This window comes from Heterodontus francisci, chromosome 15 (genome assembly GCF_036365525.1).
Source record: "Heterodontus francisci isolate sHetFra1 chromosome 15, sHetFra1.hap1, whole genome shotgun sequence".
Lineage (NCBI taxonomy): Eukaryota > Metazoa > Chordata > Chondrichthyes > Heterodontiformes > Heterodontidae > Heterodontus > Heterodontus francisci.
The window spans coordinates 52,429,736-52,447,147 of NC_090385.1; the positions used below are offsets into that span (position 1 = coordinate 52,429,736).

At 42.3% G+C, this 17,412-nt stretch overlaps 1 protein-coding gene across 8 annotated transcripts in view; it reads left to right on the forward strand.

The window, feature by feature from the left end:
• Window positions 1-17,412, forward strand: part of LOC137377652 (protein Shroom4-like) — a 214,923-nt gene that overhangs the window by 113,608 nt on the left and 83,903 nt on the right. For all 8 annotated transcript variants that reach the window (XM_068047538.1, XM_068047539.1, XM_068047537.1 and 5 more), the window contains 2 exons: window positions 11,432-11,563; window positions 14,675-17,129. In XM_068047538.1, the coding sequence (XP_067903639.1) occupies window positions 11,432-11,563; window positions 14,675-17,129 (2,587 nt within the window). The remainder of the gene's footprint in view (window positions 1-11,431; window positions 11,564-14,674; window positions 17,130-17,412) is intronic.

Here is a 17,412-nt window from a genome sequence, read left to right on the forward strand (position 1 = left end):
CTAGACTAATACCCGGAATGGGCAGGTCGCCTTCCAAGCAAAGGTTGGACAGGCTAAGTTTGTATCTGCTGCAGTTTAGTAAGAGGCGTTTTGATTGAAAGATATAAGATCCTGAGGGGTCTTGACAGGGTGGATGTGGAAAGGATGTTTCCCCTTGTGAGACCATCTAAAACTAGGGGTCACTATTTAAAAATAAGGGGTCACCCATTTAAGACAGAGATGAGGAGAAATTTTTTCTCTGAGGGTTGTGAGTCTTTGGAATTCTCTTCCTCAAAAGGCGGTGGAAGCAGAGTCTTTGAAGATTTTTAAGGCAGAGGTAGATAGATTCTTGATAAGGGGGTGGAAGGTTATCGGGGGTAGGTGGAAATGTGGAGTAATCAGTTCAGCCATGAACTTATTGAATGGGGGAGCAGGCTCGAAGGGCCGAATGGTCTACCCCTGCTCCCAATTCATATGTTTGTATGTTAATTTCCTACTAGTGTATCATTTCTTTACAATTGTCATTTAGACTATGAGTAGCCAAATTAAAGAAATGGCTGTGCTATAACCAAATTCTCTCATGTGTTTATCAGCTTCATTGCCAAGAAGAGAATTTTGTGTATGGATCATTATAAAAGCTCACTGCACACACCAGTATAGTATGAAGTAGTCTTCAGAGGCGCAAGAGGGGATATTGAAGCTAACCCACTTTTCATTCAGTGAAACTATTAGTGATACCTGACGATGACTTTCCAATGAAAAATGCATTGGCTCCCTTATTAATGGAGAGCCACGTTAAAACAGCTTCCAAATAACACTGCCCTCAGTGTGTAACATGTCCTTCATTGTAGCACGCTTGTTGTGTAGCTCTGATATTGAATCCATAGATGGTCTATTAAAGCTTTCGATATTTATTCTTGGAATTGTAACACTTCAAATTTTCAGAATGCCAGCTTGAAGCGCTTCCAAATTCACTTGTGTAAAGCACAAGTTAAAGGTAGAGTTAAGCTCCCTCCGTATTGCTCAGCAATAGCAGAAGAATGTTTTCAGTCACCATAAGTAGCAGCAATGTAAATGCGTTTGTGAAAATCTCCTTTGTTCAGTATTTCTCTCGAACCTGTGAACATGGTTTTTTTTGTGATAGTCAGTGAATCCTGCCTTTCAACTGATATTATTTTTGTTGTTTCATAATTGTGCCTCATTTTGCCCCAACTAACCTTTGTGAGATTAGACAGAAAAATAATGCAGCTACTGTAGATTTATAAAATAACTTGGTTTTTTTTCCATTAATGTTAACAATTTGCATTCAATTTTGAATCTGTTTAAAGAAATTTTGAGTGTAATTGTTGCCTGCAGGGAATTCACTTAAGCTTTAGGTTTAGGGAGGAATCATTGTTATGACGCTAGTCCTCCTGTAGTTCCAGGTCAAATACGCATAACACATCATTTGCTTACAAAAAGCTCTCTATTCTTTTGTTTTGGCGGTAATTTTTTTTTGTACTACAAACTTAAGCTTCTGTACAATCTAGCATGTAAATTGCACATACATTTTTTTTCTCCTGTCTTCTCCCCAGCGCTCCAGAAGGTATTGACTCTCACTGGGATATGGTTTCACAGACATTAGCAGCTCTCCAGTATTTCAATCAAGTGGTCATTCTTCATGTATGACAGTAACTGTTGGCAGACTATTTGACCATGGAGAGCATCACTGGTGATCTTCATCATGCTCTACTGGAAGTGTATACACATGCATTTTCCAGCAGCGATCATTGGATACCAATTAGGACCCAAAACCCTCGCTAATCGTTACAGACCCAAGGGGTAATGAAATCAATTGGCATCAAGGTTAGCTCACTCAACAGAGATGAAAGATTGAAGCTGGCATTTTCTGGCCCCTATGCTTTTCTAATGCACCACGCTATGGCCATACACGCCAACCTAGACATCTAGCAAAGGTTGACCAAAAGCTTAAAATAAAACAAAAATCTGACCTTTTGCAAATAGTGCTGACATGTGAAAACAATTCCTTGGGCTTTGTATGTAAGAAAAAGCTAGTCATGGATTCTGACCTAGGCTCTAGGTTCACTCTCCCTTGCTCAGTCATAATCTTTGTCTCTCTTAATACAACTACAATGACTGCCTCACCTGAATAGTAGCCTAAGCTTCAAATACATTTCCTGTTCCTGCTCCTTCCTTCCTCAGTTTGCTGAAAACTGTGCTTATCTTGTAGTCACATCAGAAGAACTTCATGACCAGTTCTGCAGCCAATCACTCACCCAAGACCTAAAGCCAAAATACCTTGGTATCATTCTTGACCATACATTGACCTACTGTCAACACTGGTACCACCTGGGGGAGCAGAGTCTACACACTGCTTCACTTGCCCTGGTCTGCCCAGCAGCAGAGTACTGCTGCTCAACCTGGCTCAGGAGCTGCCACACAAACATTGTAGATGTCTACCTCTGGGAAATCATGAGGTTTATTTCTGGAATGTTGAGACCAACACAGCTTGAATGGCTTCCTGTGCCCGCACACATTGAAGCTCCTGATGTCCACGGGGGAAACATTCTCCTCAAAGAACACCACCAGCCAACAGCTAACGAAGCACTCCCTTTGATGCAGGACTCAAAAAAAACCCCATGCACTCGTCTGAAATCTCGTAGACCCAACTGGAACACTCTCCACATCCTATAAACAGACGCCAGCCCCACCTTTCGATGGCGCACCTCCGTGTTAACTGCTAACATCACCAACCACAACCTGGTAACTGACCCACCCGGTGAAGTCCCAGGTTTCAATCTCCCACAGAAAATCTGGACAACTCTCAACCGCTTGAGGACGGGCCAGGGAAGATGTGGCCACTTGCTCCACAAGTGAAACATGAGGACCAGCTCAAATTGTGACTGTGGCCATTCAAGTCAGACCATCACTCACATATCGAAATCTTGCCCTGAGAGATCCATTCCTGGTGGCATCACAATCATTTACACTGCACCAGCAATGGTTTGTCAGTTTTGTCAAAATGAAATTTGACTTTCTGCTGTTTCACCTTGATTTTGTCACTCATGCCTGTTACTACTTCTGGCTTCAATAGCGTTTTTGCTATTGGAAGAGTAGTTTGGGTGCAGCGTGACATTAGTCTTTGTACTGGACTACTTTCCATGCCTTCAGTAGGTGTGTTTCCCCACTCGAGGATTGCCTTGTAGAAATCTGTGCTGGATTTGTTCGATTTCTTTATGATTCCTTCGGCGATTTTTACTGCCACCTCGGCCTTTCCATTTGACTGGGGGTAGTGTGAAGATGATGTATGGTGTTGAATTTCCCAATCCTTTATGAATTCTTCGCTCGTGAACTGAGGGCAGTTTTCGCTCGTCACAATGTGTGAAATGCCGTAACGACCGAAGTGTGCTTTCAGGCATTCTGTAATCTCACCGGTAGTCATTGAGGTCAGCTGGTCTACCTCCCAGTAGTCAGAATAGTAGTCTACAGTGACAAGATAATCAATTCCTGCGAGAATGAAGAGGTCTACTCCAAACTTCATCCATGGTCTGTCTGGGATGTCATGTGTCATCAGCAGCTCTTTAGCTTGCTTAGCTTGGTACTCATTACACGCACTGCACTGGCTGATGTGGTCCTTGATTTCATTGCTCGTGTTTGACCAATAGAGCATTTCTCTTGCCTTTCTCGGACTCGATTCCTTGGTGGTTTGCATGGATGTGTTTTCGCATTTCTCCTCTCAACTCCTTAGGGATAATGACTCCATTGCCTTTGTATACGATGCCACCTTGGGCTGTCAATTCATCTCTGCATGCCCAATATGCTCTTGTGACCACAGATGCTTTCATCCTTGATGCTTTCAGGCCATCGTTTCATCACTACTTCATGCAACACTTGGAGAATTACATCTTGTTGGGTCATTTGCTTGATTTGAGCAAGGCGCTTGTCTGTCAGATTCAATGTCTCTGCTGGGTTGATGACTTCCAGAGCATGTCGAGCTGCAGCTTCACGTTGGATCTGGAAGATTTCACACTCTGTCGTAGCATCCTGTATTTTCTTCATAGGGAGTGCAGCTCTCGACAGAATGTCAGCGATGTATATCTGTTTCCGTTGCTTGTATGTCACATCCAGATGATATCTCTGTAACCGGAGTAACATTCTTTGCAGAAGCTTTGGAACAGATAGTAGCGGCTTGAGGAAAATGCTTTGAAGTGGCTTGTGGTCGAACACGACTGTCACTTTGTCTCTTCCAAGTAGATATTGATGAAAATGTTCACAAGCAAAGACAATGGCCAGGCACTCTTCCGTTTGCGTTAATGCACAGGATGCAAATGCAACCAGTTGTTCTTGCTGCATTAGAGTTGCTCCAAGTCCTGTCTCGCTGGCATCACACTGCAGGATGACTCCATCGTTTATATCATAATATTTCAGCACTGGCGTTGCCCTCACTAGTTTGCTTGATTTTAGTGAAAACTGCTTCTTGTTCTGTACCACTGCATGTCCTTGGCGATGAGTTGGCATAATGGTTCACACTCCGATGACAAATTGGCAGCAGCTTTGCTAAATAGTTGATAAATCCAACAATTCATTGCACTGCTTTTACATCTGTTGGTTGCCGCATTGCTACTACTGCTCTCACCTTTTCGGGATCCGGGCGAAGACCTTTTGCTGTCAATACGTGACCTATGTACTTGACTTCGGGCAACTTTAATGCAGTTTTTTCTTGTTCAGCTTCAGGTTCATCTGGTGAACTCTGTCTAGCAGTCGCACTAGATTTTGATCATGGTCAGCAATGGCTCCTTCCATTGAGTCTCCGCATCCATTAACTAGCAGATCACCCACTCTCGCTTCCACTCCGGGAAGATCATTAACTATCTCATGCTGTCTGCGTTGATACTTTTCTGGAGCCATGGAAATGCCATGCGCAACCATCTGTATCTCCCGAACGGTGTCCAGCATGTACTTGGGAAGCTGCTGCTTTCACCCAGCTTCATTTGTCAGTAACCATCCTTTGCATCGAGGGTAGTGAAGATTTTTGCCTTTGCAAGTTGTGGCAAAATTCCTTTGGTTGGTACGGGGTAGTGAGATCTCTTCAGAGTTTTATTTAGATCCTTTGGGTCGATGCCTACTCTCAGCTTTCCAGGTTGTTTCACTGCTACCAGGCTGCTAATCCATTCTGTAGGGGTTGTCACTTTCTTGATTACTCCCTTCTTTTCCAGCTCTTCTATCTTGTCTTTCAGGCTGGCCTTGAGGGCAGCTGGAACTTTCCTCGGCAGATACTGAATTGGTCTTACCCTCTCATCTACTTCAAGATGATATTCTCCAGGAAGACATCCTAAACCTGTAATTCCATCATTGTACTCCTCTAGGATCTGTTCTGCAGTCCATGGTTTCGTGTGTAGTGAAACGTTGCAAATCTCTTTTTGCATGTTGAGCGTTACCAGTCCAAGCTTTAGACTTGCTCTGGCTGAAATGAGTGGTTTTTGCTTGCCATCGATGATCTGGAATTCCAGATCTTCATTCTTGTCATTGCATTGGGCTCTCAGAGTAACTTGTTCTGTCAGCACTAGTATAGTGCCATCATATAGCCTCAACTTTACTTTTGAGGGCTTCATTTTTGGATCGCCATGTTGAGCCACTACATACAGGTCATGATGTTTCATGATGCACCGGTGTCCAGCTGACACTTTGTTGACTTGATGTTCTTCTTCTGCAATCATCATTCCAACTGTCACAAACCATTTATCACTTATCAACCTGACTGAGCCAACCTCTTGTGTGGTGTATAGTGATTTGTCAGAAGCTTCGGCTGATATCTTGCCAGTGGCCCTCTGTACCTGCTTGTTGTGCTTCCTTCTAGCCAAACACTTGTGTACAAAATGATTCAGCTTCTTGCAGTGAGAACACTGCCTTCCCAATGCTGGACATGCCTTTTTTTCCTTTGTGTGATGTCCTCCGCAGTATTTGCATCCTGCCCTTTGTCTGTATCTTTCTGCCCTTTTGGCTTGGAATGTCTATCAGCATAATGCAATGTCTGGTCTGTTCTGCCATGAATATGCACTAGCTGCTGATTTACAACCTCCGTGCTTATACACATGTTGATCCCTTTCCTGAGAGTAAGTTTCTCCTCTCTCAGTAGACCTGCTCTCACTGCGGGATCTTTTATGCCTAATACAATCTTGTCTTTAATTAGATCATCTTTAATTGCATAAATTCACAGGATTCTGCGAGCTGTGTTAATGTAGTCACATATTGATCAATAGACTCATTTTCATCTTGGGCCCTGATATTGAGCACATACCGTTGATAAGTCACATTCACTTGGGGTTCAAAGCATGCCTTCAAAGCTTTCAAAATTTCTTCTGTCCTTTTTTCTTGTTCTTTGGAGAGATTTAGGGTGGAATACAGTTTGTAACAGTCTCTCCCCAACAGTGATAAAAGTGTAGCTACTCAGATTTGTTCATTAAATCTTTTACAATTTCGTAATTTTGCCATTGCGAGTGGGAAAACTGCCAGTTCTGTTTCATATCAGCTTTCATTTCTACTGGTACTGGGAGAGGAAGATTTGCAGCCATTGTTTCTTACCCAGCTTTCGGCGATTCTTCCTTTTCTGTGGCTTCCATTGGCTTTTAGCAGCTTTCAGCAGCTCTGAACATCCCTGTGTTCTTCTTTTAGTAGCTGTGGTTCTATATATCTCTTCAACACTCCATCTCAGCTCTACTCTGACACCATGTTACGAGCTCACAGGGCAACAGTATTGCTTGTACTGTGTCTTTAATGAACTGCCTTCTGATGGATGCCTGCAGTGAGTGCCTCATGCTAGAGGGCACATGACAACGGCAAGCAAGGAGACACATTAGTATAGTATTGCATTTCTATCCCAAACATCCCGCCCACCCACCGCACCCACCCATAATAACCTCATGCTCTCAGCTCTCCCTGTAGTAAGTTCTAAAACCACCACCCTCGCAAACTGCCCTTTTGTGTCCTTTAGATTCATATTTCTGCTGTTGAGAGTATTGGAATGTTGGGAATATCTGCAATTTATGTTAAGCTCATGTCTCACTGAAAGTTCAGTCTATTTCCTCATTTTTACAGATTATGTGGCTTATACTTGAGGCTATTGTTGGTCTGCTATCTCTTTTGGGGCTGTGGGTCAGTTTTCTAGATTGGCACAAATGAAGTCATGTCACAGTGATGAATACTTTTCTGGATGAGGCTTTTTAAATTTGGATTTTCTCCTTGTTTAATTCTCTTGTACCCCATTCTTGCATAGGAGAGTCGGGCACATTTGTTCCCAAATATGTAACTAATTATAGGGAATGCATTCGCCCAAGCCGACTTTGCAGCCATTTGTTTCTTTTTCTGCTTCGCTCCTGACTGGTACTTGGCCTGGTTCCACAGAAGCTGACAGTCTGAAGATACCTGATCCTAGTTACTTTTCTTGATTTGTGAGCCCAGTGTTTCCAGAATAATACCCAATAAAACAAGAGAGCTTCACACTGAGTAATAGTACACGTGTATTTCTCACCAGCTGTTCGTGCACAGTGGTCAGCAGTTCAAATCTTGGTTGATTTCATTCTCGACCATGCCACCAGGCCCAGGGGTACTGAGGCTAAATTGTAGCAGCCTTCCCAGGCTCAGTGCACAATGACCACATGGACGAGTTATCCAAGAGCAACTGGCGCCATGAAACAAGATATCAGGAAGGAGTCAACAACTTTCAGAAGGAAAGGAGAAAATTGCCAAGAGAAAAAGATTGGATACATTTGAAATTAGGAAGAAATCCCATGTCAAATCAGGTTTTTCATAAAAGTTAGACGAGTGACAAGTAGCACTGATTAAATCAACAGAATCTGTCTCCTCTGTTCAAAATGTAAATTGTATGGTAAATGTTTCAGTGCATACTTCCCAAGGGAGTTTAAGAATTCTTGTTATGCTGCTATTTCAATGTTGATCGCAAACAAAACAATGTGTTTCTTCTTTTTATGGACAGGAGAATTGCAGGAAATAGTTTCTTCTGCGTTGGGCAGTTGAAATATCCTGTGTTTAAAATTTGAAAGAGGCCAGAAAGCTGCAGTGTTTTCTTAAGCTTTGTATTCACATAGGACTTCCAAACTCACGCAATCCCGCCCCCCCCCCCCCCCCCCTCCACCACCCCTTAAAGAAGGAACTTTGCTTTCAGGAACCTTTTTTTAAAAAACAAGCCATTGTACTGAGTTGTAACTAATTTCTTTTTTACTGTTTTATTTATTTAGAGATACAGCACTGAAACAGGCCCTTCGGCCCACCGAGTCTGTGCTGACCATCAACCACCCATACGTACTAATCCTACTTTAATCCCATATTCCTACCACATCCCCACCTTCCCTCAATTCCCCTACCACCTACCTATACTAGGGGCAATTTATAATGGCCAATTTACCTATCAGCCTGCAAGCCTTTGGCTGTGGGAGGAAACCAGAGCACCCAGCGAAAACCCACACGGGCACAGGGAGAACTTGCAAACTCCGCACAGGCAGTACCCAGAATTGAACCCAGGTCCCTGGAGCTGTGAGGCTGCAGTGCTAACTTTGTTTTAAATGAGTACTGATGATTGCATGGAGGAATTGCCTAAGGATTCCTGTGTGGGATGTAGTGAAGGAGTTATTAACCTGTCCACAAAGTAACATCTCCAGTATAACCAATGCTACTGATCATATAGCTCTTTCACATCAGGCACCTTTAATTTGGCACTTCTGTTGTTCACGTTGTGGGCAAGTCATATTCATGCATTAGTTCCCTACATTTAGATTCTTAAAACCAGCTAGCTTCCTTAGGCTACCTGCAGTATTGTTGCCCATGAAAATATTCTGGTGTCAAGTTAAGAAAGTTAATTTTAGCAATATAAACGCACTGAGGTGATGCATTGTCAATGCTCTCTTACAATCTGATCTAGAGACGTGCCAAATATAAAAAATACTTCCCTAATTCTACTCAGCCAGCACCCTATGTTACTGAAATAAAAACATAACATGCTGGAAATACTCTGCAGGTCAAGCAGCATCTGTGGAGAGAGAAATAGATAGTTTTTTTAGGTCAACAACCTTGCATCAGAACTGCAAAAAGTTAGAGATGTGTGACTGACTATATTTACTGATGTTACTTTAGCTCCCTCACACTATCGGTCCCAGTAATGATGTTCACTCAGCACCCTAGTCTGTAGTAGGTTCCACTTAGGATATAGCCAGAACTAAACATCCAACTCTCCCTCAATGGGGTGCTTTCCATATTATGAAGGATTTGAGGCTCTGCGAACCGACAGGATTCTAGACCTATGATGTGTTTTTATTTTAATCTTGCAGTAGGCTAAGGAGTAGTTTCTGTGAAGTAAAAGCAGAAAAGTGATTGTTACTTGCAGAGTTCAACAGCACTTGGGGAGACTGGGTCCTGACTTGCAGCCTAAAGTGAGCGAGAGGCTCTCCTGAGAACAACTGCATAGTTAGAAATTCTCAGTGCAAGGAAGCTGGATTGTGTTTAATCGAGCTCAGTAACTCCTTCCAGCTAGCACAAAGTTTTACTGATTGTACCTGAGCTGATGTTAGTTCAGTTCCACATGTTACGAGCTCCAAAGTTTGAGGAAATGTTAGAAATGTGATTTATAATCAAAAGAAGTGAGACTGATTGCAGACTCTTTAAACATATCCGTGTGTTTATTTTTCAGAGTAATGTACATCAAAACATGCCATTTTTAGAGATGAGTGATTCTTGCTGGAAATGTTTGACACCTTTTTGACCTATGCCCTATCCAGCTCAGTAATTCTCACAGGCAGCACCTGTGTTACTGATGGTATCTCGCTTACGTTGTAAGATTCAGTAACCCAAGCTCCTGTGTCTTTCGTTTGTTGTGGTTCTTCTGAAGTTATATCACAAAACTTATTTTTTAATTATGGATCTAATGGTGATATATCCTCTTTAAATTGGACTACTAATGGTGGAAAGTGCAAGGTTTTGATACTGGCAACTCAGAACCCTGTTCTGTGGCCCTGTAAACAATGATGCCAGTGGAACTGTGCTGGAAAGTTTGAGCGCTGTGTGGCACAACTTCTACATTGGGCTGGTTTCTTTACTTTGCATTGTAGAATATTTGTATATTTTCTGGAAGCATGCCGAATTACATATTAGTGTTTTGGCTTGAACAACTGGCACAGGACCTGCTTCTACTTGCAGAACTTTGTTATGAAGCAGGTGTTGACCACGTTCCATCTGTAGCTGACAGCCTGAACTCTTCAGTCTGAACTGTATCTAATAATATGAGCAAACTGCTCTGAAAGGAAATGGATCTGATGCACTAATTCTTGCCAATTGAGTAGAACTGACTGAGATGCCAGTTGATATTTCTTTGAGCAGTACAAAGCTCGAGTGCTTTGCTGAAGAAGCAGTTGGGGCTTGTTGTTAAAAGGATATCGTTGTCATAAATAAAATATATAGTAAGCTTTTTTTGTTTGTGGGGAGAAACAGAAAATTTGGCACCATTTTTCTCAGGGTGGTGCCATATTTGAATTGGACAATGATGCATTTCTATTGGTTTCTAACACAGCATCCAAATCCAAAAAGAATTTGACAAATTTTTCATTTAAAGACAGTGTCTCTTTTAGTTGGCATAGGCGTGGTTAGTGCAGAGAGAGATTTTCTTTGTTTCAAGAGGAGGAGAAATTGGACTGAAGGACAGAAGATATGTAATATTAACAGGAGGCCCATTGATGACTCAGTGGGTAAATGAAGTGCTAGATGTGGTACTGATCCATGCGCATCACAAATTTCTTTGGGTTGAAGAGTTAGTTTATCTCAGCCAGAGTGACAGTTGTGTCCTACAATTAGCTTTTAGTCTCTATGGGTGAAGGAGGGGAAAATCAGCTGGGTTCTGACCACTGTCTCGTGAACATTGTTGGAAAGTGTATGTCAGAGAGGGGATTTGTTTCCCATGCTAGAAAAATCCACGAGCATTTATGCTAGACACTCGCAAATGAGGTGAGATGCTGGAGTGCTACAGTGTCTGTGGGACTATATACCATAGTGCGAATCATCACTTTCATGAAAGAAGGTAGAAATTTGGGGAAACTATCAAAATTGCATTTGACCAAATAGAATCCAAAGGGTTAGTTAAGAAAACTATTAAAATACACTGTGAACGTAGCTTTAAGGTGTATTAGTCCTATCAAAATACTCGCTAGTCTTACATTTCCCAGCATCTGTTGCATGCAGCCCTTGGTCAACTCCTGTTCTCACAAAGAAAAACAATGAACTTGCAATTGTTCAACTCCTTTCATGTTTTCAGGATAACCCAAAGTGGTTCCCAGCTAACTTAAGTACTTTTCAAGTGTTTTATAGGCCAATAAGGTCTTCAAACATGAATGAGATAAGTGACCAATTACTTTGCATCTACAGCTCACATTTGTGTTTTCTCTTCTTTCAGGAGGAATGGTCCAGGGATCAGACCTTACACATGGCACCTGGCCAAGTTATCAGAGGCACAGCCTGAGGCCACTATGATGCACTATTCATCAGGGTGTCTCAGTCTGTCGTGGCATTCAGGATATGACACCAGGTGAGTCTGGGGACTGTTACTGTAAGTGGCAGTTAGCATTGCTGATGAGATAGGAATGAGGTGTGTGAAATAAAACAGTTAATCTTGCCCAAAAGGCTCAGTTGGTAAGTACACAACAGAGTGTGGTACTGAGTGATACAGGCGACAAAGTCTCCAGCTCAAATCCTAGTTTGAATCAGCTAATACAAGCTAGCATGATAATTGCAGGACTACAAATAACTTCAGTGCTTCTGGGCTAGGGAAAGGAAACTCAAACAGGATTTCTGCTCCCGATTGATCCCTTTTAACCCTTGCTAGAATGTGCTCATGTGGACGTTGGTTTAGGACTGGATTGAATTCAACTGGCACTAACTCCACTCCCATAAAGTGCAGTCACTTGGGTGAGGTACCTGTGGGTAGCCAGTACTCATAGAACCAAAACCTAGAATAAGACATCCCCTACAGGACAGCAGGAGAGAAAATGGGGGGTAAACATTAAAATGAGTCGGGGTATAGGAGTGCTGACTATTCAGCATGACTTTGCTGCATTCTGTTCTTTTGTTTGGATGTTTATGGCTTGCTGCTGTTTGTTATTACTGCTGATCTGACAGGAATCATTGTATTTTACTTAATTACACAGGGGCCCTGTCACGTGCAACATCAGGCTGGAAAAATATTTTGTTGAAATGCATGTTGATGGCATGCTGAAGAGACTAGTATCAGCTGACATTTCATTAAACCTCGCTCCCATTAAACATTTTGTTGTTGCAACCTTTTTCATGCTATTTTTAATAAGTTATACAGTGGGTTTCATTATTTAACTTCAAGATACTGTTGTTAACCTGTGGAGGGAAAATATCCAGAGACTATTCCTTTAAGATGTGCCTTTTGTGGTGAGGTGATTAAAGAAACCTTATTGTAGGTCTCATCCTTAGCTCTTTTTCTTCTGTGGCTGTCAACAGATCTTTGTTGTCTGACTTTTTGTATCTTTATGTTTGTAAATCCACTATCGTGGAAGACATGAAAAGACCAGTAGGTCCATCAAGTCTGTTTCAAACAGTCATGATGGAACTAAATAAGCATCATAACTCCCAGTGTGCCCTCCCATGTGTAATCTCTTGGAAGAGATACAGTAATACAAATTTTTAAAACCCTTGGCCAAATTACATGGAATTTAAAGCACAGAAACAGGTCATTCGGCCCAACTAATCTGTGTTGGTATTTATGCTTCACACCTGCCTCCTCCCACCTTGCTATATCTATCCCTAGCAGCATAATCTTTTAATCCTTTCTCCATCATGTGTTTATCAAGCTTTCCTTTAAATACATCTATGCTATTCGCCTCAACCACTCCATATAGTAGTACATTCCAACCACTCTCTGGGTAAAGAAGTTTCTTCTGAATTCTTTATTAGATTTATTAGTGACTGCCTTCTCTCTCTTTTGACCGTCCTTTCTGATTCTCCTAATGTCTTTTATTTCTCTTTCTAGATTTTCTTTTCTCTGATCCAATCTTCCCTCAGTAACAGTAATAATCCTTTAATTTAGCTTGGCATGTAGGAACAGAAGTAAGTCATTCAGTCCGTCTAGCCTGCTCCACCATTCAGTTAAATCAATGGTTCTCAAACTTTTTTGGATGCAGGCACCCTTTTCAAATGGATTAGTAATCACAGACCCACACCCTTCTCCCATCCAAATTATAATACTGTATAGTACTCATAATATGCAAGTTCTGCCTGTAAAGAGTGTTTTAGTTATGCTTTTAAGACAACTGGTATTTGCGTACAGATATGAGTGAGATGGGTGTGCCTGCTTCTCACAGGAGAGTATGTCCATCCTTAGTGTAATGTTACACTGGTAAATTATTCTCCACTTCCAGGCAGGACCTGTAATTTGTCTTCATTGCTGCCATTGCAGAAAATTATGTTTACAAATATATGTTGTTGGGAAAGGTAACAACACTTTCATTGCTTATTTTACCAATTATAGGTATTCTGCAGCAACAGATGGTTAAAACTGGGAATGTGTTTGTTCCTGAAATTTAATTTTCAGCGTGTGTTCACAGGATCTCTACCAGCTCCTCTTCTGTTTTTCTACTTAAGAATTTAAATCTACTGATGTAGATATGAAATATTTAGTGGGAGAACATTTAAAACCTTTAATATTTTAAGCAGAAGAGGCAATTGTGCTACTGCTACACTAACAAGGTGGATTGTGATCAGAAATATTAAAGTCATAGCTGAGATTGACTCAAATACACAAGTCCAGCACTGTCTAACCAACAATGCAGGGGTGAAAGCAGAGTCTCAGGGTGTGAAGGACACAGCAACGGGATATCAACTCCAACAATTCATTGCTGGGCCCTAGAGAGAAATGACAGTGATAGTAGAGGCTGACGCGTGAATCAGTGGCTTGTTCTTCTGTGCCCAGGAGGGGAGGGGGGATAATTTTTGTTATTTTGATGCAAACTGAAGCTGCAAACAGCATAGCCAGAATTTTCAGCCTGAATAACGCAGCCACCATTCAGAGCCTCTGCCAGCTGCAATCACTGGCTCCTCCCCACTCCTCACCTGCACCATTCGGGGCTGCCGAGCCCACTCTAATCCGGTTCCCGGGGCATCGGCACAGCCAGGCCCCAGCCGCCACTCATCAGCCCAGCTCTGGTTACTTGGACATTATGGCTGCGGGACGGAGTCAGTAAGCACTTTCATGTTATCTCGTGTACCCCCTGGAAAGTCTCTACAGACCCCCAGGGGTCCACAGACTCCAGTTTGTGAGCCACTGAAATAGATCATGGCTGATCTGTATCTTAGAATCAAAGCAGGTAAATGAATTTATGACCTTTAATATCCTAGCCTACAATTAGCCTCGAAATGAGTTCCGGGAGTAAACTATGACAAATGCAATGAGGTCCAATGTCCCACCGACCTGTGCGTAATGATACTAGCCTCAGCAAGGAACTTGTTTACAGTATATAATATGCCCAGGAGCGATAAAGCTTGCAGCCATATAAATAGTGGTATAGGCACCCAAAACGAGGCAGTTACAAATTGCTTGCCCAAACATATTGCAGAATAAATATGATTTCCATAGCATTTTAAAGTTTTATCTATGTTCTGTTGTCTCTTCCAGTGACTTTCCTATGCAGTGGGATCAACTAGCTCTCCATCATAGTTCAGATCAGAGGAGTTCATTTGGAAGTATGGACAGCCTTGACCAACCCAGCCAAAGCTGTGACCAAAGCACGTATCCTAACAAAAGAGACTCTGCCTACAGCTCATTTTCCACAAGCTCTAACGCCTCTGACTACACTCTATCATCGTCGGTGAAGACTGATGAATCAGCCTCCATGGACAGCATACTGCATGGCTTGGGGCCATGGTTGCCAAACAAGTATGGAGATGCCCAGTACCTTCAAAGTGGAAGTGAAGGCAGGGAACGGACAGCTGAAGAGCAGCTTTGTTCTCACTGTGGGAAGGGGTCATCTGACAGTGACAACATATTGCCATCCCACATACATGAAGAAAGTACTGCCAGTTCTACCAAATCTGCCCCTCCCCCACCACCTGTTCGAAGGGAAAGCTTTGTGGCAGCGAAAGCTCGCTCTGCATCTCTGTGCATCACTAATTCTGAGGCACTTACAGCATCAAACCTGTTGCTTCATCCTGGAAAGTGGGCTTCTGAAACCTTGTTATCCAAGAGAGATAAAGATTCTGAGGGACAATATTATACCTGTGTTCCCAAGTGCTCTACAGGGACTGCCCTGCACTCCAGTAACCCAGCATCCAGCCATTGTCCAGTAGAATGTTGCTGCTTGTTAAGACAACAACCAAGGTATTATTGTCATTCTCACAGGCACAGTGAAGAAATCATTCCACGTGAAAATACAACATTCCCTAGAAAATCCAGTCGATATTTGATGGGGCAATTGGATTTATGCAATTTGATTGAGCCATCATTTGTTGCCAGTCAATACCTGAGCCTGAATCAAGTGGAGCAGAATGAAAGATTGCCTTTGAATTTGCATAGGCACAGTGCACCTGAGAAGTTGTTGTCAGCACAAATGCATTCACTACCAATTTCAGACTGTGGTAAAAATAGTTTGGGATTACAGTATGATCAGGAAAGTCATGAATGGACTAACTGTATACCAATACCACAGCAGGGATATCAGTCCAATCTAGGACATCCTCATAAAGCTTTAAACAAAATAGATTCTTCATTTGAAAAGCAGATGGAAGAGAGCTGCTTGAGTCCTGAATCTATATCAAAAGGAAAGCAACAAGAAATTGAAGTAACCACTTGTGATCACTGTCAGGATAATCATCTCCATTCTTCCACTTGCAAAGTTGAGCTGAGTAGTATATGTTGTAGAAGTGCATCTGTTCAAACTACAGCCCAACAGCAAAGCATGCAGGTGCCTCCAATACAACCAGATCAAATGAGTGAGATAGGAAGCACATCCTCAAATGGCAATACTTTGGAAGATGAGACAGATTTGGAAGAAGCCAAGAATGAACCTGGCAGAAATACTCGGGTATTGGGTTCGAGAGTAGCCAGAATGCGGCGCAAAAGTGACCGCTTTGCCACCAATTTGCGTAATGAGATACAAATGAAGAAAGCTCAGCTGCAGAAGAACAAGAGTGCAACCGTGTTGTTACAAATGGACGAAGCATCAGAAGAAATGGGTGACTCGAGAGAGAAGCCATCTAGTTCCTATACTAGTGTTACTGGTGAATCTGATGCCAGTGGCACAGCAGATGAAACTACAGGCACCAAAAAACAGATTACAGATCCCAATAAAATTCTGGACGATATGACAGAGGATCATAAAGCTGGAAGTATGCATTTATGTCCATTGGCCGGCAGCACCCATGTTTCACCAGATAGATGCAAAACAGGAACAGGTTCATTATTGCAAAATTTTGATGAGCAAAAGACTGCTAAGGAAGCCAGTGGAACTGGCCAGTGGAGATGGACACCAGAAGATAAGCTGGAGTCACAAAGTAAGGCGATAAAGGAAGCTAGGTCCGATGAGATGAAACCTTGTGCAGCAGCAGTGCTACAGGAACCAGATACCTCCCCACTGGTGTCCTTTGCAGAGAGGAGAAAATTCTTTGAAGAAACCAGCAAAAATTTCTCTGGGTCTGATTCTTGCAATTTTGTAGGACTTCAGAGTAAATCAAGTACTATAGGAAAATCTAAAGGCCTGAGCTTTTGCCATAAGTTACATGCCGTTCCAAGTGACCATCTGAGGCAACCTGCAGAAGAAATCTTCCAAAACTCCACAAATAGAGTCAGTCAACATTCTGGAAAATATCCTGCTTGTTCACCTAGAAATTTGGAGCAAGCAATACACCACAGACAAGGAGATGAGTTACATGAGCAGGAATGTGAACATTTCGAGCCACTCAAACCAAATAAATTAAGTACTTTGAAAAAGCATTGTGTGTCTCATGGTCGGCAGGTGCAATACTCTGACTCAGATTCAACACTTCATTATCAGTATTTCCATCCGGATAACAGTCACCTGGAAGAACCTCATCCCAACACAAGATCCAACCAGTTGCAGCCCTGTTTATCTGAGGTAGGACATATCTAAATTACCTGCTTAATTTAATGTGACACATTTTTCTTGCGAGTTCATTCCCCTGATAAGTCAACCAATCTGTCTCTGCTGGCTTGATCAACAGTGACTTGGGGATCCCATAAAGCATCCAGAAGAAACAAATTGGTCCATATTTTTCCCTCCCCTTATGAGAAACAAACACAAGACTGTAAGACTGTCTCATTGTCTTGTTGAAGGAGTTTCAGTTTTTCAATGTGATACTGAATTCTTGGTGGTGTTGGTGGAACCTGTAGTGTTCGAT